General features: G+C 22.3%; 2 protein-coding genes across 2 annotated transcripts; one reads left to right on the plus strand and one right to left on the minus strand.

Moving 5' to 3' along the window:
* Window positions 1–11,065: 11,065 nt before the first annotated feature.
* K444DRAFT_600560 (uncharacterized protein) lies at window positions 11,066–12,015 on the minus strand. The gene has a single exon (XM_024878626.1). It carries the CDS (start codon window positions 11,855–11,857, stop codon window positions 11,246–11,248), a length of 612 nt encoding a protein of 203 aa, XP_024730034.1. The 5' UTR covers window positions 11,858–12,015; the 3' UTR covers window positions 11,066–11,245.
* A 9,051-nt stretch (window positions 12,016–21,066) lies between these two features.
* K444DRAFT_542182 (glycosyltransferase family 25 protein) lies at window positions 21,067–22,109 on the plus strand (the record flags this gene model as incomplete). Its single annotated transcript, XM_024875856.1, has 2 exons — window positions 21,067–21,325; window positions 21,385–22,109. Coding segments are annotated over 2 exons (984 nt in total), but the record flags the coding sequence as incomplete, so codon positions are not given.
* Between the last annotated feature and the right edge of the window lie 5,357 nt (window positions 22,110–27,466).

Consider the following 27,466-nt stretch of genomic DNA (forward strand, 5'->3'; position numbering starts at 1 on the left):
GAAAGAAATTTATATAAAAAAGCAATTATTATATTAAATTATAAATATTTTATTTAATAAATTAAAAATTAAAAGTATATATTTAAAACTAATTAATATATAATAAAGTATTAATATATAATAAAGTATTAATATATAATAAAGTATTAATATATAATAAAGTATTAATATATAATAAAGTATTAATATATAATAAAGTATTTAATATATAATAAAGTATTAATATATAATAAAGTATTAATATATAATAAAGTATTAATATATAATAAAGTTTTAATATATAATAAAGTATTAATATATAATAAAGTATTAATTATATAATAAAGTATTAATAATATAATAAAGTTTAATTATATAAATAAAGTATTAATATATAATGAAAGTATTAATCATATAATAAAGATGTATGAGAGTGGGTATATTAGAGAGAGTAAGTGTAGAATATATAAAAAAGTATAGTAGAGATAGTAGTAGAAGAAAGTAATGGAATATGATATAATAAAGTCATTTAATTAATGAATAAGGTATTAAGGTATAAAGTAATTAAATATTAATAAATCTGATTTCTTATTTTAAATAATACTTATATTAGAATATTATATAAATCCGGCGGAATTATATTTTGCTAAATTGAAAATTAAAAACTTTGTATATAATTTAGCTAAATATTAAAAAAAAATATTAAAAAAATATATAGATTTAAAAAGTTATTAATTAATTATTAATTATAAAATAATTACTTCTTAGAATTAGTTACTATTTGATTAGTAAAACCGGGGTTTATGGTTTAAAAAATAAAAAGTAACTTAATTCCGAGAATTCTAAATTAAGAAAAAAGCTCTTAAATATAAGAACTTTAGTATTCTAAAAAAAAAAAAAAAAAAAAAAAAAAAACTAAAGACTTTAAAAGACTAAAAGCGTGACCGCGGGGCGTGTGGGGGGGGTGGGGGGGAGGGGGAGGAGGGGTTCCGTTCTTAGGATTAATCCCCATATCGTGGTTGCACTTGAAAGCCGAACTATTGCGTTTTAATTATTCATTTATATATCATTCATGACGAACGAACAGATTAATTTCTTCACTCTCGGGTATGATGACGCATTTAGCATGGTTTTAACCCGGGCCCATCATATTATATTTAATTTCATAAATAATGTTTAATGATATCAAATCCACTGGTGTCACGTATTTCGGGAAGATCCATTGCGATAATTGTCCCAGATTTATTGAAGGAATTATACAGGGCTCCAATCTTTTACTCTTTTAATTTTGATAATTTATTGATTCTTCGGCCGATTTAATGAAAAAAAAAATCATTTAATTAATTTATTTTAATTATATCCCCATTATAATGAGCTCAAAAAAAAATCATGAATATAATGATTTTTCATATAATATTATCATTTCATACGGGGATTTGAATCGAGCGATAATTTTATTGAATCACTTAAAATAATTTTTATTATGATATGAAATTATTTAGATAAATGATCTTTTCGCTTCTCGGATTTGTCCGCTAGCTAGCTGTGGGCCTCAGTAGAGCCTAGACTTCAGGCTATCCAGAAGTTGGTGGATATGATGCTTTCTGCGGTAGGTAAACTCCCAAATTTTCCGAACTTCTGGCTAATGTGACGGTTCAAGACGGATACCAATTTAGCATCACGAGCCAATACACTCAGCAAACGAGACGGCTCTGCTATGAAAGTCCTTGCTGTTGTGACAATAGTCTTTCTACCTGGAACATTTATTGCTGTGAGCGTTTCCTTTCCGCCTCATATTAGCTTACCTCGATGTTAAAATATCTTTAGTCCGTTTTCACAATTCCCGTCTTTGATTGGGGTGCAGCCGAGGGCGACGGAGTTGTCGGCCAACGTGCTTGGATTCACTGGGTAGTCGCCCTACCATTGACCCTTGCTGTCCTCGCGATTTCGGGCATCGGGGTCAGAATCATGACCTATCTTCAAAAAAAACATGATGAGAAAATGGGACATTCGTCTCCTTCCCAGCCTTCCATCAAATATTGGGTCATGCACTCAGTCGGCATAGGATTCTGCAGGAGGAATAAGAATGGGACTGGGACTGAGACTTGCTGAATTATGAAGTCTTCGCTATCCGTACCTTCTTGAGCTCGTAGCTCCCAGGCGCCAAACTTTGTCCTCTGCATTCTGCATTCCTTTTTGAGGCCAGCCGTCTCTTCCTGCTGGCAATAGATTTTCTCAATTTGGCGATGTCTTCTCGCAATTCCTGCTTGTCTGAGCGGAGTTTGCTGATTTGCATCCTTCAGGTTCTGAATATCTGTCTCTCTCACCTGCTTCCGTCGGTCCTGGCTACTTACGCAAGTGGCTTAACGTGGTCCATCATCTTTGCGGGCCGGGAGAAGGTCTTCTCCTGGTCGGTACAAAAAAAATGCATTGCGTCTTTTCCCAGATAAGGGGAAAGAGCTCTGGATCTGGAGATAATTCGCTCCAAGAATACTTTAGGGAGGGGGTGTCATTAGCAGACTTGACGATGACAGCACTCAAAGAATAACGAAGTTGAAAAAAGTTTAAATAGATTTGCTTATTATCTCTCTTCTATTTTCTTCTTATAGAATTATATAATGAATAGAGTTTCATATTATATTAATTATTCCAATAATAAATTGTGAGATCTACTTAGCCTATTACTAAAAGGCAAGTCAAGTAAAAAAGAAAATATTAAGAAATATATTTCTCTTATAATCTTAATATTAATATAGTCTATAAGCTAAGAAGTATATTATATTCTTCTAGAAAAGTAAATATCTTTTAAAGAAATAATTAAATCCTTTATTAAAAGCCCGAATATTAAAATACTAAACTCGAAAGTACTTCTCGAGATTATTAAAATAAGAGAATATATAAGTATACTTTTATAAACTTGCTTCTTTATTATATTACTTATGAAAAGGATAATAAAATACGGGATTTATTAGTTATTCTTTTAATTTTATTATAGTAGTAGAATTTAAATCTAGTTTATGGGGGCTATTAGCTACTTTTTTAATTATATTAGAGTTATAAAATCTATCTTTTAATTAATAATTATTTGCCGGCTTTTTATTACTTTTATATTTAAAATAATAATATTTTTATAAAGAAATTTATATTATTTATAAAACTCGATATTTAATTATATATTTTGCTTTTTTATTTATTTAATATTATAATTATATGTTTTATAGCTATTATATACTTTCTATATATAATATACTAGGCTATATTAGATTAGACTAATTCGTATACTTATCTAGTATTTATATACTTATATATACTTCTCTTTTTAGTTTAGTATTATTAAAATAAAGCTATTATAACTTGCTTTTTAAGACTAAAGCTTAGGCCTTATAATATTTAATATTTTATATAAATAAAACATTTCTTGCCGCTTATTAAACTATATAAGGTTTTAAATAAGCCTAATTTATTATAGCCCTATAAAAGAAGCCTATAAATAAGATATTTATAAAAGAACTATTTATTAAGAAAACTAAACTAAGAAGAAAAGAAAGTCTCGAGTTAAGTTCTTTTAAATATTTATAGTTTCTTGCTTATAATTCGGCCTAATAAGGCTTAGTATTCTAAATTTCTTAGAATATAGCTTTCTTTAGCTTTATTATATATAATTATTATATAATTCCAGATACTAGATATTAAGCTCAAATACTAAATATTAGATATTAAATATTATAGAATTATTATTTAAATTATTATAATTCTCTATTTTATTCTTCTAGGCTTATATCTAGTTAATTGGCTTTCCTAATAGACCTGGTTATTATTAATTAGTCAAGTAATAGTCTTATAACTTATAAGAAAAGTATTTCAAATTAGAGGCCAGATACTAGTTAAGGTTTTTATTATATCTAATCTAACTAATCCTATATAAGAGTTTATTTTACTTTGCTTTTAATACTAGAATATCTTATATTTTATATTCTCGGTCTATTATTATTTAATTAGTAATAGTAATTCGTTTTTCTGGCCAGATAATAAATTATTAATTGCCTTATATAAATAATTAAAAAGAAATATATTATAATTTTTAATATTTTCAAATAATTCGATTTTATAAAAGTTCTAATTTAATATAAAATTAGATAAAGCCCGGCTATTTAATAGTCTAATTTATAGCTAAAGAATTATATCTTTTATTTTTTTATTAATATATATATTTTATTTTCTATTTTAAAATCTATAAAATAATACTTAATATTAGTATATTTTTCTATTTTCTTTTATATTTGTTTTCTATTTTCTTTATTTCTTTTTATAATATTTTTTACCTGGCTAGTAATTTATTAAATCTTTATTTTATTTAGCTTATTTTAAGATATAGTTATTAGAATTAATTAGTTAAAAGAAGTTTATAGAAGTCTATTATTAAGGGATTTATATAAGAATATATTAATAAAGCTATATAAAAAATAAAATAAATATAATTAATTATTTCAATTATTTTAATAATATATAATATATAAATATAATTATGAATTAATATATTAGTTTATAATTTTCGTTTATTTATTAATTTATAAGTAATATATTATTAATAACTTTAGTTTTATATTTAGAATTCTATTAAATTTCTTTTAAAATACTAATATAAATTACGGATTATAATTAGAAATAATAGAAGCTAAAAGGCTATAATAATAATAAATAATTTAGAAATATATCTTTATTATATCCTTTATTATAATTGTTTTATAATAAGAAATAGAAATAGCTTATTTACTTAATTAGTTAATTATAATATATATAATATTATAGCTGGGTTTCGAGTTAGATATTAACTTGAAATCTATTATAATATATTATTATAAATAATTCGGAACTAGTAAAGAATAAAATAAACCAGAAATCTTATTTCTTAGAATATTTATTTATTTATATAAGTAATAGTTATAGATATATTAAATAATATTATATTACATATTCTTCTAATAATACTATAATTATAATAGCTTATATATCTTATTTTTATTAGAATATATTATAAAAACTTATTTATAATATAGTAATAACTTATTTTTTATAATAAAGTTAATATTATTTCATCTAGTTTATTTATAGAGAACTTATAAAAAAAGGTTTTATAATTATTTTATAGAATTTATTTAATTAAAGTTACTATTATTATTTTAGAGAAAGAAAAGAAAATTAACTTTAATATTAAGGTTCTAAAATATTTTTAGATTAATTTAATTTTAAAAGAAAAAGGCTTTAATATAATATTCCTCTTTTATTCTATTTTATTATATAACTTTATTATTTTAATATATTAGAATATTAACTTTTATATTCTATTTATCGGATTTATATTAGATAATAAAATAGTATTTAGCTAAAGCTTTAGCTTATCTAGCTTATTTATTAATAAGCTTCTTTATTATTATAAAGTATTCTAATATATAATAGTTTATATAAATCTAAATTTAGTAAATAATTCTTTAAAGTTCCGGGTATTATTAATCTAAAAACTATATAATAATAAGTATTTCTTTATTATATATCTTATGATTATATTTTATAAATACTATTATCTTTAAAAAAATTTTTTATAGAATATTATTTATTATTACATTATTAAAAGAAAATACTAGTAATAATACTATTCGAGATATTAGTTTTAATTATTAATTATTATTCTAGATTATAATAATAGAATAAATCTAATAATATAAAATAGGCTTTAAATTTCTTAAAAGTATTCTAATAAATCTTATTAAATAAAAAGAAAATAATTTTATTATAATTATAAATAAACCTCTTATAGAAATTATAGAACCTTAAAAAGACTTATATTTCTTTTATAATTCAAAAAGCTTTCTAATTCTTTATAATAATAATCTTTTTAAAATTAACTTTAATACTATTTATAGAAATAATAAAGCCAAGATATTTTATATATATAATATAGAATTCGTATTTTTTAAGATCTATTTATAAGCCTATATTTTAAAGATATTAAAGAATTTTCTTTATATAGAATTTATATTCTAATTTATTATTAGAATAAATAAAAATATTATTAAAATAAGCTATATAAAAGTTATTGAAATAATTAAATAAAATATTATTTATATAATACTAATAAATAACTAGTTTATTAGTTAATTCGAAAAATAAAACCTTATATTTATATATTTTATAATATATATAAAATATTATTAATTCTTTTAATTTAGAATTTATATAGATTTAGTAAAAAGCCTATTAGATATTAAGCTTTATAAAGATTTTGGCTCGGCTAATTTTAGCTAAGATTTTATTAATAAAAGAAAGAAAATAATAGTTTTTATAAGTAATCTAGTTAAGCTTTTAGTAATTAATATTAAACTATAAACTTTTATTAGACTTTCTTATAAAAAGAATAGAGGTTATAAATAGTAATTAGTTAAAAATAATAAAGCCTTTATTAAGATTCTTTAAAAGATATTTCTTTATTTTCTTTTTTAATTATATTTTATAATTATATAATTAAAAAAAAAAGATTAAAGAATTTTTTAGAAAAGATATTATTAAACTTAATATAATATATTCTGAAATAGTAAAGTCTTTAATATTAGCTTTTAAAGAAAACTTTCTTTATTATTTAAAAAAGCTATTAATCTTATAAAAGCTTATAATAAAGGCTTTATTTTTGAATTATTAGAAGTTATAATATATATCTATAAAACTAATACTAGTAATCTTAATAATAAAAGCTTCTATTAGTTTTTTTTTTATATATAGTTTCTTTTAATATAAGATATTTATAAAATAAATAATATTAGCTAAAGAGTTTTTAATTTAGTAATAGCTATTTTAAGTATTTTATTTATAGAAGTATTTAATCTTTAGTTTTTAAGAAATAGAAATAACTAATACTAGTTAGGCTCTTTCTTTAAATCTAATTCGGAATTAATAGAATTATATTTAGAAGTAGTATTATTAATAGAACTAGTATATAAAGAGAAATTAATAATAAAGTTATTTTCTATATTATAATTCTTAATAAAAGCTTATTTTCTAATAGTTTATTATTAGTTCTCTTTATTAAATCTATAATTTCTGGCTTTAATATTTATTTAATAATTAGAATAAAAGATATATCTCGAAATAGAAAACAAAGTTTTTTAAAATCTAGGAATCTCTTATATAACTAAAAGTAATAAAAAGAAAATCTCGGGTTATATTAAATATTAGTTTCAGATATTAAAAAGTAAATTAAAATATTCTAGGTATTTGTAGCCGAGAATAAGATTATAAAATCTAAGCTTAAGAATTAATAAGGAAATATTATATTATTATTTCTAGTTAATAATAAGATATATTCTTAAGAAATAAATAATACGGGTTTCTAGCTTGTTATTATATTTCTTAATACTAATAAATTTAAGTAAATACTAGAACTTAAAATATTAATAAATATAAAACTATTTATTTCGGAATTAGTAAAAAAAAAGACATTAATTAAATATCTATTATAAAATAAGCTATAGAATAGAATTAAGTATAGTTCTTTTATTAACTAATTTAGATTAATTTCTATAAAATTAATTTCAAGTTTATTTAAAAAAAAAGCCTTTTTCTAGATATTCTTATTTCCTAATATATTATTTATATTAGCTTTTATAAGCTTATTATCTTTTTCTAGTTTCTTAATATTAGTAATATACTTTAGTATTAAATAATTATAGATTATATAAATAGTCTAGAAATAGTTAAAATAAGTTAAAATAAAAATAAAAATACTTTTTCTTTTAATAACTAGTTTATTAATAATTAGAAACATTCGGGCTAATATAAAGATATATAAAGTTATTATATAGAGCTTAAGAGTAACAAATATAAAGACATTAAAAATAATAGAAATTAGAAAAGAAATAATAGCTCGAGCCTTAATATATTTTCTAAGGCTTTTATAAAACTATAATACTTTTATTTCGGAATTAATTAATAAAGCTATATAATATAAATAATAAAATATATAAATATAATAATACTAGCTTATAAGTTATTTTTAAAGAAGAAATATTAGCTTATTATATAGCTTATTAAAATAGTTCTATAAATAGATCTAAGCTTTATTTATTAAATAAATAAACTTGATTTTAAATTTATAAAAGATCTAAATCTTATTTATTTATAGTTTCTTATATTTATATCTAGCTTTATATATATAATAAAAGTTAATAAAGTATTTACTAAGATAATTAATTATTTCTATAAATATTTCGAAAAAATTAATAATATTAGACTTATATTAAATATTATCTTTTATATAATTAAAAATATAATATATATAAGTATTCTTATTTATATAATAGTTTATATTAACTTTGAATTTATTAATAATTTGAATTTACTAATAATTATAGATTAGGTTTTTATTATTATTAAATTTCGAGAAATCCGGAACTTTTATAAAATAGAATTTATTATATTTAGGAACTTTTCTGGCCGGATATATTTATTTAATATAAGGTATTAGAAAGTTAAATACTATATTATAGTATTTAAATTAGAAGTATATATTATCTAGAATATAATTTCTATTAATAAAATATTCTCGGGAAATTTTCTTTATATTAAATAAATAAACTAAACTAGTAGTAAAGCCATTTAGGGTTATATAATTAGTTTAGGTATTTATCTAAATCTTAATTTAAACTTATTATAATATAAGTATATTAAAATAAATATTAAATAAAATAAAAGATTCTATTTTAAAAGTATTTTTAATACTAGATATAAAAAGAAAAATTACGAGATATAGGTAAAGATTTTTAGAAAAGCTATATTAAAGAATTAGATATATATAATTTATATATAAAGAATTATTCTTTAGAAATAAATAATTATTTCAGAAAAGATATTCTAGAGTCTTTTTAAATAAAAAAAAAGAACTTAATTTAATATTATAGTTCTATAAAACAAGCCTATAAATAAGATATTTATAAGAGAATTATTTATTAAAAAAACTAAACTAAAAAGAAAAGAAAATCTTAAATTAAGATTTTTTAAAGATTTATTATTTCTTACTTATAGCTTAGCCTAATAAAGCTTAGTATTCTAAATTTCCCAGAATATAGCTTTCTTTAACTTTATTATATATAATTATTATATAATTCCAGATACTAGATATTAAACTCAAATATTAAACTCAGATATTAAGTATTAGATATTAAATAAAATATAGAACTATAATATAATTTATATTTGAATTTCTTGAGCTTTATTAAAATAATAGCTTATTTTTCGAATTCATATTTAATTATAAATAATAAAAATAAATTAAAAGCTAAAAAAAATCTTATATTTATTAATTTATTTTAAATATATATATTATTTTATAGACCTTATTAATAGTTTTATTAAGTAATTTAATATATAATATTTATTATAAATTATTAAATTCGAATTATATTTTGTATTTTTAATTACTTTAAATATAAAATAGCCTCAATTTTTAATTTTTATATTATATTTTATAAGGCGTTTTTAAAGCTTAATATTATATAAATTAAATATAAATTTAAACTTTTATAAATTAATTAAATATATTAGAGTTTATTTATAATATTTTAGGTAATTAATAGTTTATACTAAATTATTTCTCTATATAATATTAATATAAATAGCTTAATAATTTATATTAATAAATACTACCTATAGTAAATTAAAACCCGGTTTTTATATTTATTATATAATATTTATACTAGATTTTATAAGATTATTTTTATATAATTATATTTCTTTATTTCCCAAAAATTAGAGCTTGCTTTTAGCTTTTCTTTTTAATAAATTCTTCTTATATTAAGAACTACTAGTTTGTTTTATATTAAAGGCCTGGCCCGTAATATTAATATATAATATTATTTATAATTTATTTAAAAAAAATTAAAATTAAAGTCTTTATTATATTTATTAATAAATCTCTTACTAGTAAATATATAAATATAAAAAAAGATAAGAGCTTTTATTATTCAGCTTCTATTTTAAAGCTTATTATAAATAATAAAATTCTAGTTTTAATAAAAGTCTAGTTTTGACTAATATTAAAAATACTTATTTAAATAATATTTTAAATATAATTTTAATACTTATTAAAGCTATAACTAAATTATAAGCTAAAAACTACTTTATTATATATTATATTATATTTGAAATATATAAAATATATAATAAACTTGAAATTTTTAAAAAAGAGTTTAAAATAAATCTTTTTTTAAATTCTTTTTATATTATTATAACTAGGCTTCGAAAATATTATTCTAAAATAAATACTTTAAATAATAAAAATATAGCTTTATATTTAGTTCTTATTTTTAATTCTTATATTAAATAAAAAGAATTAATTAGTATTAGTTTATTTAGTAATATATTTTTAAATATATATAATAAATTAATAATTAGTTCTTTAATTTAAATTTAAATATATCTTAAGCTAAATCTAATTTCTTGAATCGAAATATAGCTAATTTCGATTCTAATAACTTAGATATATATATTATTAATTTGTTTTTAAAAATAGAAAATAAATTAGTAATTTATTTTAAAGAAAAACAAATAAATAAAAGAATAAATAAAATTTATTTAAATTCTATTAAATAATTATCCGAAATTTCCTTAATATTCTTTAATATATTAGTACTAATATATATATATATATATATAAATTAAGCTATTAAATTATTAGAAGTTTAATATAGCTAGATTTTTTATTTTAGCTTTAATAATTAGAAAATAATTAGAAATTCAGGCTTTCTCGGCTTTTAATAAAAGATTCTTTTTCTAAAATACTTTTATTATTATTAAATTATATAATAAATCTAATAAAAGTACTTTTGAAATAATATTTTGCTTAACAAGATAGAAGTTATTTAAAAACAAATTAAAGAAGGCTAAAAATAAAATAAAAAAATAAAAAAAGAAGAAAAAGAAGAAAAAGCAAGATTTTAAGAAGAATAATTAGTTTATTATTATAGAAAATTAGTATTTAGCTAGTTTTATATAAGTTCTATTTATTATTTATTATAGCTACTTAATAAGTACCTTAGTTATTTAATAATTATTAAGTAAACCTTGATTTTATTAAAGTCATGTAATAACTACTGATAAGTATATACTCTTCTCTACTCAAATTTTTTGGGAATTACGCTACTCACGAATATTCATGAGTAGTATGAGTAGTGTGAGTAGTTCTTTGACACACTGCCCACTCCCAAGAACTATACACCACCTACTTCAACTGTCTCGTTAACTCTAGCCCCATAGCCGTATGCCAAAGCCTGGAATCAACCTTTTTCCCCTCCTCTGAATACTTCACAAGCCTTTTATACAACTCCCCCAGCGGAACAACCACAACCTCAATATCCTCGCCCTCTTCCAATATTTGCTTCGGCATTTCCACTTCTCCTTCCCCTTCAACATCCACCTCCACGGTAACAACACGCATATTCCCCGTGCTCATCCCCGGATTACTCACCACCGTAGGACTGCACCCAACCACCTTCCCCTCAAACCCGGTTTCCTCCATCAACTCCCTCAGTGCTGCCACCTCAGGTGACTCGTCTTTATCAATCAGTCCAGCAGGGAGCTCCACACAGATCGCGTCGACCGGGGGTCGGTATTGGAGGACGAGGATGGTGGACGGTTCTTTGCCACGTGATGATTTGAGCAGGGCAAAGATGGCGACGGCGTCGATGCCGCTGGCACCGCGCGTCTTGCGTCCGCATGCTTCCCACGTTCGAGGCACGCCACGGGAGTCCGTGTAAGTGAGGTGGAGGAATTCGATCCATTTTGCCGTGTTCGGAGGGAGGGGCGTGGTGGATGTTAGGTGGGGGGTCGGCATTTTGGCGCGTTGGTGAATGTGTTGGCGATGGGAGGGAGAGGTAGTGGTGTGGAAGAAGGTGAGTTGGTGGCTTTTGCGACGGAGGGTTTAAGTCTTGTTGTTGCTTTGGCAAAGAGGGTTGGCATGTTGTTGTGATGAAGATGAATGGATGAGAGGAGGTAGTGATAGGGCACGTCGAGCAGCTAGTTACTCGATCTCCCGCTTAAATGCACGGCCCGCTTGAATGCACGCCTTACTAGAAAACTAAAATATTTAATTATTAAATAACCGTAAATTATATTTATAAACGGTAAGCTATTATAGAATTACTAAGTACTCTATTTCTATACTTTATATTACTTTTATAACAATTTCATAATTTTACTAATAATATTTATACTTTTTTAAGAAATAAATAATTTATTAAAAAGATTAATAATTTTTATAATAATAATAAATCTTATAAAGCCTTTATATAATTTATTTTAAAATAATATATATTAAATTTCATAGCTTAAATATAGCTTCTAAATGCCTTATAAAATAAGAAATATAATTTTAAAGTTTTGATTTTTTAAATATTAATATAGCTATTTCTTTAAAAGTTATATATATAGTTACGAGATACGAGATACGGGATATAGTTATATAACCTCATATCCTATTAGTAACTCGACTAGTAGACTAGATCCCTTTAAGCTTAGTAGATTTAGGAATTATATATTAATATTATAATACTATAATTCTTATTTCTAAATAATAATAATTTTACTAACTAATATAACTAGTATTTCTATACCTATATAATAGTACTATGTATTACGAGTAAACTAATACTAATTAGTTTATATATATAGATTAGAGAAGATTTTAGATTAGTTCTAAAAGTATTTAGTAACCTAAAACAAATCTAGTCTATTTTATATTAAAGGAGGAAACTACTTATTAACTTTATAAAAGTATTTAGTAGCCTACGGAAAAGATACCTAGATCTTACTAATTAATAAGTAGTTAGCTATTTATCTATCTATTTATCCAACTTCTATTATTCTTCAAAACTAACTTCTTTTGGCCCTAAAACTACTTTCTTAGAAACCATCTTTTCTACTTATATAATACCCGTATTTATAGGACCCTCTCTCCGGAATATATGCCCTATATATGCCCTTAAAGCTCTTTAACTACTACTTCGATTTTACTATTAAAAATCGAGTCCTTCGAGCTTTAGACCCTCCCGGAATCATAATATTTCACTTCCTAAATTTCTTGTTATAGACGAAATATTTACTTTAATATCCCACCAGGCATCTGGCATCTTAACTACTAGATATCTGGTATCTCAATAACCAGGCATCCGGTATCTCAACCAGGTATCTAAACCAGGCATCTGGTATCTTAACCAGGTATCTGGCATCTTAACCAGGCATCTAAACCAGGCATCTAAACCAGGCATCTGGATACCTTTACTACCAAACCCTTTCCACGAACCTACCACGAACTACCTTACCTTCAAACCCCTCCTGCCACGAACTATATATACATATATACTAGAGAGAACCTGAACTCGGTTTAGTATAGATGCCGACGAGGGAAAGGAACTAATTAAGAAATAAGAGAATAGTATTAATCCGGTAACTATAATAAAGGCTAAACTTCAGAAATATATAACTACTAAGATATATTAGTATATTTTATATAAGAAAAGTAATAATAATTTATAGGATCTATTTCAGAATAACTTTAAAAACTTTAATACTATAATATATAGTCTAATTAACTATATACTTATATAAAATCTTCGAGCCCAACTTTATTATAATAGTATTTATATTAAATAGAATTATAAAAACCTTACTATTATATAATTCTTTATTAATCTTATCTAAGAAAAAATAAAGAATATATAAAATAAAGCTAATATTATTAATAATAATCTAATTAGAATAGATCTTTTTCAGGGACCTATTATATTAGTTTATCTTATTCTAGATAAAACTAGATATAAGGGAACTAGATAATCTTAATCGAGTAATTAAGCTATTTATTTACTTTTTTCAAATTAAGGCTATTTACTATTTCTATCTTTATTATTACTAGTATTACTACTAAACCCGAACTACTATTAATTAGTATCTATTATTTCTGCTAGGAAGCTTATTAGGGAAATAATAAAGATATATTCCGAAATATAGAAATATAATAGAACTAATAATAGTTTTAATTATAAACTTACTATTTTCCTTAATATTTACTAATATATAAAGCTTCTAGAAAAGATATTAGTAAGAGCTTTTCCTACTATATTAAAGGAACTAGTATAAGACTACTTCTATAATAACTAGCTCTCGAGCCATATATATAAAAAGGCCTATATAAATATCTATAGCTTCTTTAAAAGCCCCGGTTTCTATTATTGAAATTTAGATAAATAGAATACTATTACCTTAGTAATTATAATAGTAAAGAATTCTAAAAAGACAATATTTAAGCTTATCTAAATACTAATTAATAATCTATATAAATTATAGTATAGCCTTATTTCTGTCTTATAAAATATTAAATTCTTATATAATAAGATTATTACTTTCTATTAAGGCTTACTAGTATATTAATATATAATCTCGGATTCTCCTAATAATCTCGGCTAGCTTATTAATAAGCTCTAATTATCTATTACTACTTATAAGAAAAAATAACAAATTATTACTAAAACCTATCTTATTAATTAATAATACTATTCTTTAAATTCTTTAAATTACTATCTGTCCGGAAATTATTAATATAGACCTAGCTATAACTTCGGAACCCGTAATAATTATTTCAAGTCTTATAATTATAATAATTATATTCTAAAGTCGTATTTTATATATAAGAAACCCAAATACTATTTATAGAAATATATATTAGAGAAATAAGAGGCTAAAAAGGCTTAATTTAAGAATAGAAATATTTACTAATTTAGATTCCGAAATATTTATAACTTTAATAAATACTTTAGTAATACTTATATATAATATATTATTAAATTTAAAGAAGTAAAGAATAATAAAAGTAATAAGAATAAACTAGTAAGTAATGCTTTTAAAGCCTTACTAATAGAAATAAATAAAGGAAAGAAATATTATTCTAATTTCTATTTTATTTTTATTAAAAGCTTTTTAGCTACTTCTATAGCCCTTACTTCTACTATTTCTATAACTAATACTTTATAAATAATTTTGCTTCTCTTTTCTTTATACTAGATAATAGGTAAAAACTATATTTTAAAGCTTATTAAATAAATAGAAAATACCTAGATATTTGTAATTAATAATATATTAAAATATAATACTTATTACTTTTATAGAATTATAATTAATACTAAAGCTTCTAGATTCTTAACTACTAGTTCTAATTAATTCCAAGCTTTATAGTAAACTAATAATAGTATTAAACTTAATAAAACTACTAAAGATTAAGTTAATATCTAGTTTAGTATTAGATCTATATTCTTTATTAGATTTATAATACTAAGAATACTAATTAGATAAGTATAATTCTATATTATATTTATAAAAACTTTATTTCTATTTAGTTTAGCTAATATAAATAAGCTAGGAGTTTATTTAATAATCTTACTAATTATCTTATTACTTTTAATAAATGCTTTATATTTATAGTATAATGTTTTAGATATGTTTTCCTGCTTTAAAATATTATTTTATAAAGCTTTATTTCCGAATTCTTGCTTTCTTATAGAAATTAAATTATAATATCTGTATTATTATTTTAGTTATTTATTTATTAATAAGCTCCGAAATATACTAAAATAAGTAAGCTATAATATTAATATAGAAGCCCTTAAATATCTTATAAAATACTATAAGTAATACTAGAAATTTAGATAATTACTAGAATAATTCAAGTTTAATCTAAGAAATAATATTAGCTTTAATTACTTTATTATTATTAATATTTTCTATATTTCCGATAAGTCTATACTTTATATTATTAATAAAGGCACTTAATATTAAGCTAGCTAATAGCTTTAAAATATTAGTATATTATATATTTGAAATACCCTAAAGTAATATTAGATTAATACCTATTTAGGCCTTTTTAATTAGATTATAGCAAATATTAGAAAATAGTTTATTAATAAGAAGTTTACTTAGCTTGCAAATATTGTAGAAACTAAAATTAAAATCATTTTTATAAAAGCTTATAATTTCTTCGGAACTATAAAATACTATTATAACCTAATTTAATATATTTACTTTATTATTATAGCTAAAATTAATAGAATTAATAAGAATATTATATTTTAAATAGCTTTTAAAACTATTAATAATTTTGCTAGACCTAATAGTATTATTCTAATTCTTTTAGTCTATAGTACTTTATCTCAAATAACTAAATATAATATCCTATTACTAATTATATTATAGCAATTAGTAGTACTTAAGAAGGCAATAGTAGAAATTCAGAAGTTTTAAGCTAAATACCAGATTATAAATGCCCTAAATGCCCGAAATAGTTCTAGTACTATTAATATTTATAAACTTTCCTTGAATTCGAATATTCTTATATAATATAAAGGAAATACTAGTTATAGTACTAGTTACTTAGTTCTCGTATTTTGCTGTTTTTACTATAAAAGTTACCTGATTCACTTCCTAGTTTTACGGTAAAGGCATTAATTTCACGTAACGCCCAATTAGCACCTAACTAATTCGAGTCTTCCGTACATTTTTATCTCTTTATATAGCGCTTATAAGCTAAGTTTATAGGTTAATTCAGGAGTAAATCCTAGGAATAATATTAAATTGTGATTTTATACCTATTTTCGCTTAATTATACTACCTCGTATCTTTACCTTTATTAAACCTTTCCTATATTACTTTTAATTTTAATTTCAAGGTAATAGAACAATTAGAATTGTTTGAAATAGTCTATGTTTTAATTCTTAGATCTAGTTCTAATATATTTTCGTGGAATAATAAGTTGGTATTTTTACTAACTTTTAGTACAATTTACTTAAAATATAAGAACTAAGTAATAGTTACTATAATCTAGTAATTAGAATAGATTATATAAGCTAGTAGTTATTAATAAAGAAAACTATATACTAGTTCTATTATATAGTAATATTACCTTTTACTTAATCTCTATAAAGCTCTTTTATATAAGGAATATTAAGATTATTACTAATAGCCCCGAACCTGAATCTATTTCCGAATTCTATAATAAGACTAAAGATAATATAGGTATAATTTCTCTTATTATTCCTGTTATTTTACTAAAGTATAATAAAGAATACTCTTATAAGAACCCGAATATTATAGTATTCCTATAAGATAATAACCTATATAAGAACTCCCGTTAAATTAAAGTTATTAGTTTTCTAGAAAAGAGTATATTTAAGATTACTTCTAGATTTCAGGTATTAAAGAAAATATATATCTTTAATTCCCGGTTTATTAATAAAATTAAGAATAAAGACATAGAAAAAGAATTTAAGAAATTGAGACTAGTTATCTAGACTTATAATAATAGTAAGAAATATATAATATTAATATAATTATTTACTATTTAATATATTAGCCAGAGAATTATTCTTAGTATTACTATTATAATAATAGATATTATAGAACTATATTTATATAATATCTTATAAGCTTATATTTAATTAATAACCTTATTTAATTATAATTTTTATATTAATTTACTTTATAAGCTTATTAAAGAACTAAATCTAAATAATAATTTAGTTCTAAAAGTTATAAAACTATTATATAGTATACCGGAAGCTAGGAACTACTAATTTAAGACTTATTATTCTTATTATATTAATAAGCTTTCTATGAAATAATTAACTTATAACCCTTATTTTCTCTATAATAAGTAATTCTTCGGAATTATTAGCCTTTAAACTAATAATACTTTATTTATTAAAAATAATAATTTTATAAAACAGAGTAACTAAAGCTTTAAGAAACTAAGTTCTTAGCTAAGAAGTATAAATGCCTTACTATTAATTATAATTTCAAGTTTAATAAAAGTATTATTTATATAAATACTACTGGAATTATTTTTATATAGAAATACTAATATAAAAACCTCCGAACTATTTCTATAAAAAATATTACTATTATAAGTAATAGAAGTACTATTTATTAAGATCTTTTTATTAAGAACTAATATATTACCTAATATACTAGAAAAATATATATTATATTAGTTTATTAACTAGAAGCTTTATATAACCTATTAATTATAGCTTAGGCTATTAAATTCTCGGAAACTAATATAAAAGTACTTAATAAATATATTTAATAGCAAATTAAGAATATTACTAGAGAACTGAGATTTATAAAACTAATAAAGAAGTTCTTATATTTAATTATTTTTATAAATAATAGAGATCTCTTTTCCTAAATCAAATATATTCTAGTTCTAGTAAATAAAACTAGATATACTAATATTATTTACTAGTTCTTTACTAAATATAAGAAAGTTATTAGAAGTATTCTAGTTTTAGAACTTTATAGTATAGCTTATAGTTTTAATATAGGCACTTTAGTTAAATTTATAATTAATAAAATACTAGAAATAGAACTACTATTAATAGTCTATATAAATTCAAAGTTATTATATAAATGTCTTATTAAATTAGGAAGTACTCGAGAAAAGTATCTAATAATTAATATAATATATTTCTATTAGATATATAAATAATAAGAGATTATAGAAATTAAATAAATTAAGAGAAAATCGAATTCTATTAATTCTATAATGAAATTAAAGCTAATAAATGCCTTTAAGTATCTAATTAATATAAATACTATATAATTAAATATAGAGAAATAGATTAAGTATAAATAGAATAGGAAATAAATATATAAAATAGGAAAATATTATAAGAGAGAAAGTTATATATAAAAGGCCGCGGCCTTTAGTATATAACTAAAACCTTAGAAGTAATATAAATATATAAAGTATTTGGGAAATCTGGTACTAGACCGGATTAGGGAATTTATATATAATTAGTGAGAAATACTATTTTTCGTGTTTTTAGAGAGTTTCTAGTATTAGTATAGCTATTTCTTTAGGAGTTATATATATAGTTACGAGATACGGGATATAAGATATAAGTAATAAAATATAAGTAATAGAATATAAGATACGGAATATAGTTATATAACCTTATATCTTATTAGTAACTCGACTAGTAAACTAGACTTCTTTAGGCTAAGTAGATTTAGGAATTATATATTAATATTATAATACTATAATTCTTACTTCTAAATAATAATAACTTTACTAACTAATATAACTAGTATTTCTATACCTATATAATAGTACTATATATTACTAGTAAACTAATATTAAAAAATTAAGTTTTAATTTTAATTTTTTAAAATAATTACTTAAGAGTAATTTATTTTAAAAAAAATTAATTAATTCAATTTCTTTAATACTATTTATAAAGAAGCTTAAGCCCTTAAAAGTCTAAAAAATATTTATTATATATATGAATTTAATTTTTAATATAAGTTTTTAATAATTATTATAATTATTTAAATTCTTATATACGAATTAAAATAAAAATAAATCTTAATTCTTAAATATAGTTCTTAATTTATAGAAAGCCTATATTATTAAATAAATTTAATAAATACTTATTTTATTTACTAATTTTAAAACATATTAAAAAAAACTATAATATTTTAATATTTTAAAGATTAAAAATTAAATAAAAATATTTCTAAGTTTTTTATATCTTATATGAGTAATATAAGTAGTTTTTTTAAATTTAATTAATAGCTTTTATATAAAACTATTATTATTTATTATTTTATAGTTTTTAAAAAAATTAAAATTTCAATTACTTAATAATATATAAAATATAAATTCTTTATATAAATATATATGCATTAATATATAAGATTCAAAAAAACTTAAATTTTTATTTTTAGATATTTTATTTCTAAATAAACTAATTTTTAAAAATATTTTTTTAAGAAAAAAATTACGTCTTTTATAAGCCTTTAAAATAAAGTACTTATATTTACGATATTATTACTTTTAAGGTTATAATATATAACTATTGCTATTTTTATATATTATATTTAAAAAGTAAGTTTTTTTATTAATTAATATAAAAGTTATAAAGGTATTAAAACTATAAGTTTTCGCGATTTTCTATGCAATTCGGCCGTGCATTTAAGCGGGGCGTGCATTTAAGCGGGAAATCGAGTACGTGAGTCGGGAAAGGTGGGATTAGTACAGGGCGCGAGTCAGGAAAATTAATATAACAACTCGAACACGATAAACTAATACCTACCTATAGCAGCAGTAGTTTAAAGGTGGGTCTTCAGATGGGAAGGATGAGTAATATCAGCAAGTATTGAGGTTCATGTAAGGAAGCTACCGCCTAAGTACGCCAATAAAGCCAAAGCTGTCGGAAAAACTAAAACGCCCCCTCCACCCTTCCGTTAGCTCAAATTGTTCGCTCGGAGCAAGTATCCGGTCTTCATCGATGAGTAGAAATAGAGCATGGCGAAATTCCTGTGGCAAAGCTCAGCCAAATCCGAAATTCTATCACTTTTTATTATGATATTTATGCAGGTAGAAAGACATTGTCTCAATTACACATTCCCCTTCCCCCCTTCCGCAACTCCTTAGAAATGTAAATTCTTGATCCTCGCTCCTATCATCCTATTTTTCTGGAGATGAAAGCCGATGCTGAGTTTCGATGCACACGATGGTCCAAACGCCGCGTGCTCTTGGACTTGGAGCCTTCTTGCTCCTTGTATTTGTAGTCCACTGGTTCTACAATTCTTCTCTGGAAGGGACGAAGCTTGGACTCTGTCCAGCACCAGAGAACCATAATTTGGTTGCCGCAGGTGAAGATGTGTGCCCGCAAAGTTGCTTAAAAACGAATTTGGAACTCGAGAAGATATTGGAAGTGCAGCAGCTTTGCAGTGGCATCTGGAATTTGAGAAGTGGCGATGCTAACGAGAACACTGGAGAGGAGGATAATGGAGAGGAAGAAGCAGGAGAACAATCCATGAGTACTGCACAGAGAATCAACATCAGTGAGGAGCAAGCGTCTCAAGCGACGGGAGGGCTGTCGAACTACTCCCTTGGCGTATTGGATGGGAATCTGAGTGATGTGATGAACGAAACACTTGGAGTGAGCCCTCACATATGAATTTCGAATACGCAGGCTTACTTTGGTGCCCTAGTTCCAAAAAATTCTTCTGGTTAACCTCCCCGAACGACATGATAAGCTAGATGCTCAAATCGTTTCGTCTTCAATCACAGGATTCGAATTCGAAGTCATAGCAGGAATAAGTGGAATAGACATCTCTGAGGCATCATTACCCCCAACATTCGACCCTAAAACGATCAACGAGGGAGTACACACAATTGGAGCATGGAGGGCGGAATTGAATGCAGTGAGAACAATCATTAGGGAAAGATTATCGTCCGCTTTAATAATGGGTAAGGACACTTTCTTCTGCGCGACCTTGGTTGCCAAACAGCATCTAATGTTGAAACAGAAGATGATAGTGATTGGGATTTGCACCTGAAATATCAACTCCTTGATGTTGCTCGGGGGAATCGCTTCCTTTCTCGCCCCAAAGACAACCCTTCTGCCGAAAACACCGAAGACGAGCCACAAACAGGAAAAGACAGTGCCTCAAGTCCAACCCACTCACCATACGGCGCGAACTGGGACATCATCTGGCTTGGGCATTGCGGAAGTCATTCGGACCCTGGCACACGCCGCTTCGTCCTCAAGAACGACCCAACCGTGCCTCGAGAGTCAGATATACATGTCCCAGCTGGCTCGCCGGAGCCGGCAAGTTTGTGGAAGGAACCCGGCACTCGAATCATGTATAAAAGCGGCCACGGCGTATGCAGCTGGACATATGCAGTCTCATTTATCGGAGCACAGAAGCTTGTCAATGCTATGTCTATCGAGCCTTTCAACCAGGGATTTGATCAGGGATTAGGACGCCTTTGTAGTAGTGGTATACTAAGGTGTACGCACATATTCCCCCCAATCTTTGGCGCTCATGCACCGGCTGGCAGTGCCAACCGAGAGAGCGATATTACGGGACACCGGGCTGGGACCGAGACAAGAGAAAGAGGACGAACGCATAACGTTTTGTGGAGTACGAGGTTGAATATCAAGAATATTTTGGAGGGAAAGAAAGTTGAGGCGCAATGGGATGGGATCCCGGATTTGAAAGATGGAATGAAAAGGGAGTTTATAATGTGACAGGAAATGAGGGTCGGATACACGTTAACATCTCCTGATTTTATTTCATGCTTGGTGTTACAATTGTTCCATTCCTGTCTCATGCTCCTTTAAAAAGTTGCAAGAGGCATGCCTTGTCAGAGGTACCCCAATATTATTTCCTTAGCTTGACCCTCACCTTATAAAAACCCTGCACAAACCAAGGAGTCGTAGCGATGATCTCCGGGCAGTTCGAATCCACAGTGCCCACTGTCCGCAATTCTGACAACCTTAACTTACACTCATAGCGAGAGCTACACTTCATGAAACCTCATTAGGGGAGTGTTTCAAAACTCAGGCTTTGAGCTTCTTCTAGCATGTTCTATCAGGTTAAGATCAAGTAAGTAAGGTGGCCAGTCGGAGGTATCTATGCTCTTATCCTCAAATTATTTTCTTAACCTTATATAATACATATATCGGGGTATTATCTTATATAAAATATAACTTGCTATTATAGTATTATAATACTATTATATTAAGTACTTTAATATTAGAAGCTATAAAGTAATTAGATTTCTGTAATTCAAAGTTATACTTTCTTATATAAAAATTAAAATAATTTCTTTTTTTCTTGAAATAATTTAAATTATTATATAATAATTATTTTCTTTTATATATATATATAGTAATAAATATAATTTTTTATTTATTAAATAATTTATTTTAAACTAATATATTAAAAAATAATTAAGGTAAATAATTATAATTTAATTATTAATTATTTCTAATTATTATATTAAAACTATATATAATAAATCTCGAATAGTAATTAAAGAAATTAATAACTCTTATATATTATTATTATATTACTAATAATATTACTAATAATATTATATACTTTAGGCTTATATTTCTTTAATTATATATATATATATTATTAAAGCTTCTTATTTAAAAAAAAAATTAAATTTTATAAAAGAAACAAAAATTAGTTTAATACTAAATCTAATATTATAATATTATAATTTATTAATTTACTTTATTATTTTATTATTTATTAATAAATATCTTATAAATATAACGAAATTAAAAGTTAATTAATTTCTTTAAAAAAAATTAATATATTTCGAATTTTATATTATTATATTATATAATAAAAAAATAAAGAAAGCAAATAAAAGTAAAATATTAATTAGTAAGTTTATTATAATAAAATAAATATTATTTTTATAACTATATATAGTATTATATATTTAATTAAATTAAATTAATTAATATATTATTTTAAATTTAAAACTTCTATTTATTTTTATTTATTTTTATTAAACTTTTATTATTTTATTTTTTAATATTATTATTTAAAGCTTTAAATAAGTTAAAAAGTAATTACTTTAAATATAAGATTTAATAATACTTATATATATATATTTATATCTTTTTTTAATATATAAATTATTAATAATATATAAATTATTAATAATATATAAATTATTAATATTATATTTAATTTAATTAATTATAAAAAAATAAATAAAAAAATAAATATTAAAAAATAAATATATTTATTTATTATTATTAAATAAATAAACTTTTAATTAAAAAAATTTAATTTGGTTTTTCAAAAAGAAATTCATATAATTATATAATTATTAAAGACTTTAATTTAAAATCTCTAAAATATTATAAAGGTCTTTAAATAAAGAAATCGTTTTATTAATTTCTTCTTTTATATAGCTTATAAAACAGTTATATTAGTAAGCTATTAATTAGTAATAAGTAGCCTTAAACTAGCTTATAGCCTTTATTTCTTTAAAGCAAGAGTCTTTATTTATTACTATAAAGGCCTTGGTTATATACTCTTTATTATTTCTTAATTTAGGTAGTATTTTGAGAAATAATAAAAGTAATAAAATAAATATTTATATATTAGTATAATTTATATACGAGATCTGGGCCGCTTTACCAAAATTAAAGCCTGGCGGCCTTATATAAGCTTCGGGGCTAGTCTTTAATTTTGCTCTAATCTCGATTCGAGATTAATTAGATATCTTAGATATTTATTTAAGGGATATTAGCTTTACTAACTTTAAATTCACTTTAAAAATTCACTTTTTAAAGACTAAAAATTTTCTAGATAAGCTAAATAAGATAGGTTTTAATTTCGAATTTCAAAGCTTCTTTTCTTTAATAAATATATATATATATATATAAGTTAATTCTATATTTACTATAGGCCTATCTCTGGCCTATAATACTTCTTATAATTTATAAAATGTCTTTTTTCTTATTTATTTCTGCTACTTTAGTAATACTAGTACTAGCTCTAGTTATAGCTCTAGTTTTAGTACTACTACTATTACTACTACTATTATTACTATTATTACTACTATTACTAATAGTAATAGTAATAGTAATAATAATAATAGAACTAATAGTAATAATACTAATAATAGTAATAATACTAATAATAATAATACTAATAATAGTAATAGTACTAGTACTAGTACTAGTACTAGTCTTACTTATCCTACTTATTTTACTTGCCCTGTCTATTTATCTAACCTATATTATAATAGTATTTTCTTTATTAGCTCTATTATAAATACCTGTTTTATAGCCTAGCTATATTACTAATTATATCCGGCTTACTAATCTAGAGGCTAAGCTTAGCTAATTTATTAGTTAAGTTTATATTACTAGATATATATATTATATTAATAAGTCGGGTATATAAATAATATATATAATTATAGCTAGTTAGTTTAGAGAAAGCTATACTAATTACTATTATAGTAATAAGAATATCTATTATTCTTTTTATAAATATTTTTTATATCTATTTACTAATCTTTTATAAATTATAACTAATCTAATAAATATTTATAAATATTACTATTACTTTTTTTCTTTTTCTAGTTCTAGTTCTAGCTCTAGCTCTTACCCTTATTACTACTAGCTTATATTCGCTTTACTAGGTTATTTCCGGTAGTTATATAAGTAACCGGATTACTTCTAGTAAATTATCTTTATATATATATATATTTACTATAAATTATTATAGATTATAACTAATATATAAATAGTTTATTACCTTATTATTTCTTATTACTATTACTTATTTACTTTTTCTTAGAAAATATACCGTTTTACTAAGCTCTATAAGGAGCTAGTAGCTTTTTATAAAGAAGAGGTAAAGATACTAAAGGAAAAGAAATAAATAAATTATTTAGTACCAGAGATAGAAAAGGAAAAGAGAGAAAAGGAAAAGAAAAAAAAAAGAAAAAAAAAGAGGAAGAGAAAGAAAAAGAAAGAAAGAAAGAGAGAAAGGAAAAGAGAGAGAAAGAGAAAGAAGAGAAGAAAGAGAAGGAAAGAAAAAAAGAGAGAGAAAAGAAAAGAAAGAAAAATAAGTAAAATAAGGAATTATAAATCTTATAAAAAGTTATTTAGAAAAGATATATATTTTTAATATCTAATAATATAATATTCTTAGTCTATTTAAGCCCTAAAATATTTAAAGTAATAATTATAAGTTATTTATAAATAGATATAAATACTTATAAATAAATATAAATACTTATAAATACTTATAAATACTTATAAATACTTATAAATACTTATAAATACTTATAAATACTTATAAATACTTATAAATACTTATAAATAATTATAGATTCCTAAATCCCTTAATCTAATTTATAAGGCTATCTAGTATTTATAAAGTACTTATAAGAAATAAAATACTAAAGTAAATTAGCTAAGATTTTAGAATAAGTTATATTAAGTATTCTAAATAGGTTTTTATATAATAAAAGAATACTTAAGCTTTTTATAAATAATATACGAGAAACTTCTATATAAAACTATTTATAAATAAATACAGGTATTTATAGGTTTAAACTAATAATATAAAAGAATTAATCTTATAACTTATTAATAATTATTATAAAGTATAAATAAACCGAGAACTATTTCCGGAAAAGAATAATTTCTAGACTAGTATTTATAATAAATAGCTTAATCTATAGAATTACCTATAACTGGCTATTAAAATTTCCTCTAAATAAGCGGGCCTTAATATAATATACCTATAAGCTTATAATTACTATTTGGGTTTTATTATATAAATCTTTTTATAAATATAGGTTTTATAAAAATAGTACTAGAGTTCTAATCTTAAGAGTAAGCTAAAATAGTAATAAGAAAAAAAGATTAATATTTTATAGCTATTTTATAAATAGCTTATATAAGTTATTACCTAAAGACTTATTTATATTTAGGAAATCTACTAATTAGTATATTTGTAATTAGCTTAGTAAATATCTAAAAATATAAATATTAAGCTTTAAAACTATAATATTTAATATAATTAAGAGATATTACTTATAGAAGATTAATAGATTTATAATAGTCCGGAAAAGAAAATCTAAGAAATAAATATAATTAATTAGATCTATAATTAATACTAGCTAGTTTATATAATCCGGAATTACTATTATTCTATTAAGGTCTAAATTATTAGGTAATTTACTAATCTAGTAAATAAACTCCTAACTATTCTCGCTTTTATAAATCTATATATTAGTTTATAAGTAGAATTACTTAAGCTATAACTAAATAAATAATTATTAAAAATATATAATAATAATATTTATTTATAAATTATATAATATAATTAGAAGAATCTAAATAAAGTTCTTATTAAGAATTATAGATATCTTTCTAAAAAGAATATTATTTATTATAAATTATAAATTTACTAAGAGCTAGTAAATAACCTTAAAGTAATATTTATATTATATTAGTATCTTATTTTAGATAATAAGATCTATAGACTAGAGAATTTATTTAAAGATATTTTATTTTATAATAGAACTTATAAACGATTTATAAAGCTTAATTAGAATTTTAAATTAGAAATAAAACATATATTTATTTAGTAATAAAAAAGTTATAATATTTATAAATATTATATAAAAAACTATTTATTCTTATTTATAAAAGTAATAGTAAAGTACCTTATATAAAAATATCTTACCTATATTTCCTAGTTCTTATAAATAGAAATAAGCTATTTATAGATCTGATTTAATAGCTATAATAATTTTTATAAAGTATAATTATTAATTAGGATTAAGCTAGGCTTATATTATAACTATAAATAATATCTAGTTCTCGAGAATATATAATATAAATAAGAAATAGTATTTACTAATCTAATTCCAGATAAAAGACAGGAGCCTATAATCTATAAGTAATTACTACTAGTCTATAAGCTTATATATAAGTAAAAAGAGGCTATAATTATAATATAAATTAAGAAATAGAAATAGAAAATTATTATTATAAATAAGCTAATACTAGAAATTATTATAGAAATAGTATTTCTACTAGTTTCAGAT

This window comes from Hyaloscypha bicolor, assembly GCF_002865645.1.
Source record: "Hyaloscypha bicolor E unplaced genomic scaffold K444scaffold_165, whole genome shotgun sequence".
In the NCBI taxonomy this organism is placed as follows: domain Eukaryota; kingdom Fungi; phylum Ascomycota; class Leotiomycetes; order Helotiales; family Hyaloscyphaceae; genus Hyaloscypha; species Hyaloscypha bicolor.

What these genes read in the sequence shown, in the direction of transcription:
- K444DRAFT_600560 (XM_024878626.1), bottom strand. Translation starts at nt 11,857, where the DNA reads ATGCCGACCCCCCACCTAACATCCACCACGCCCCTCCCTCCGAACACG.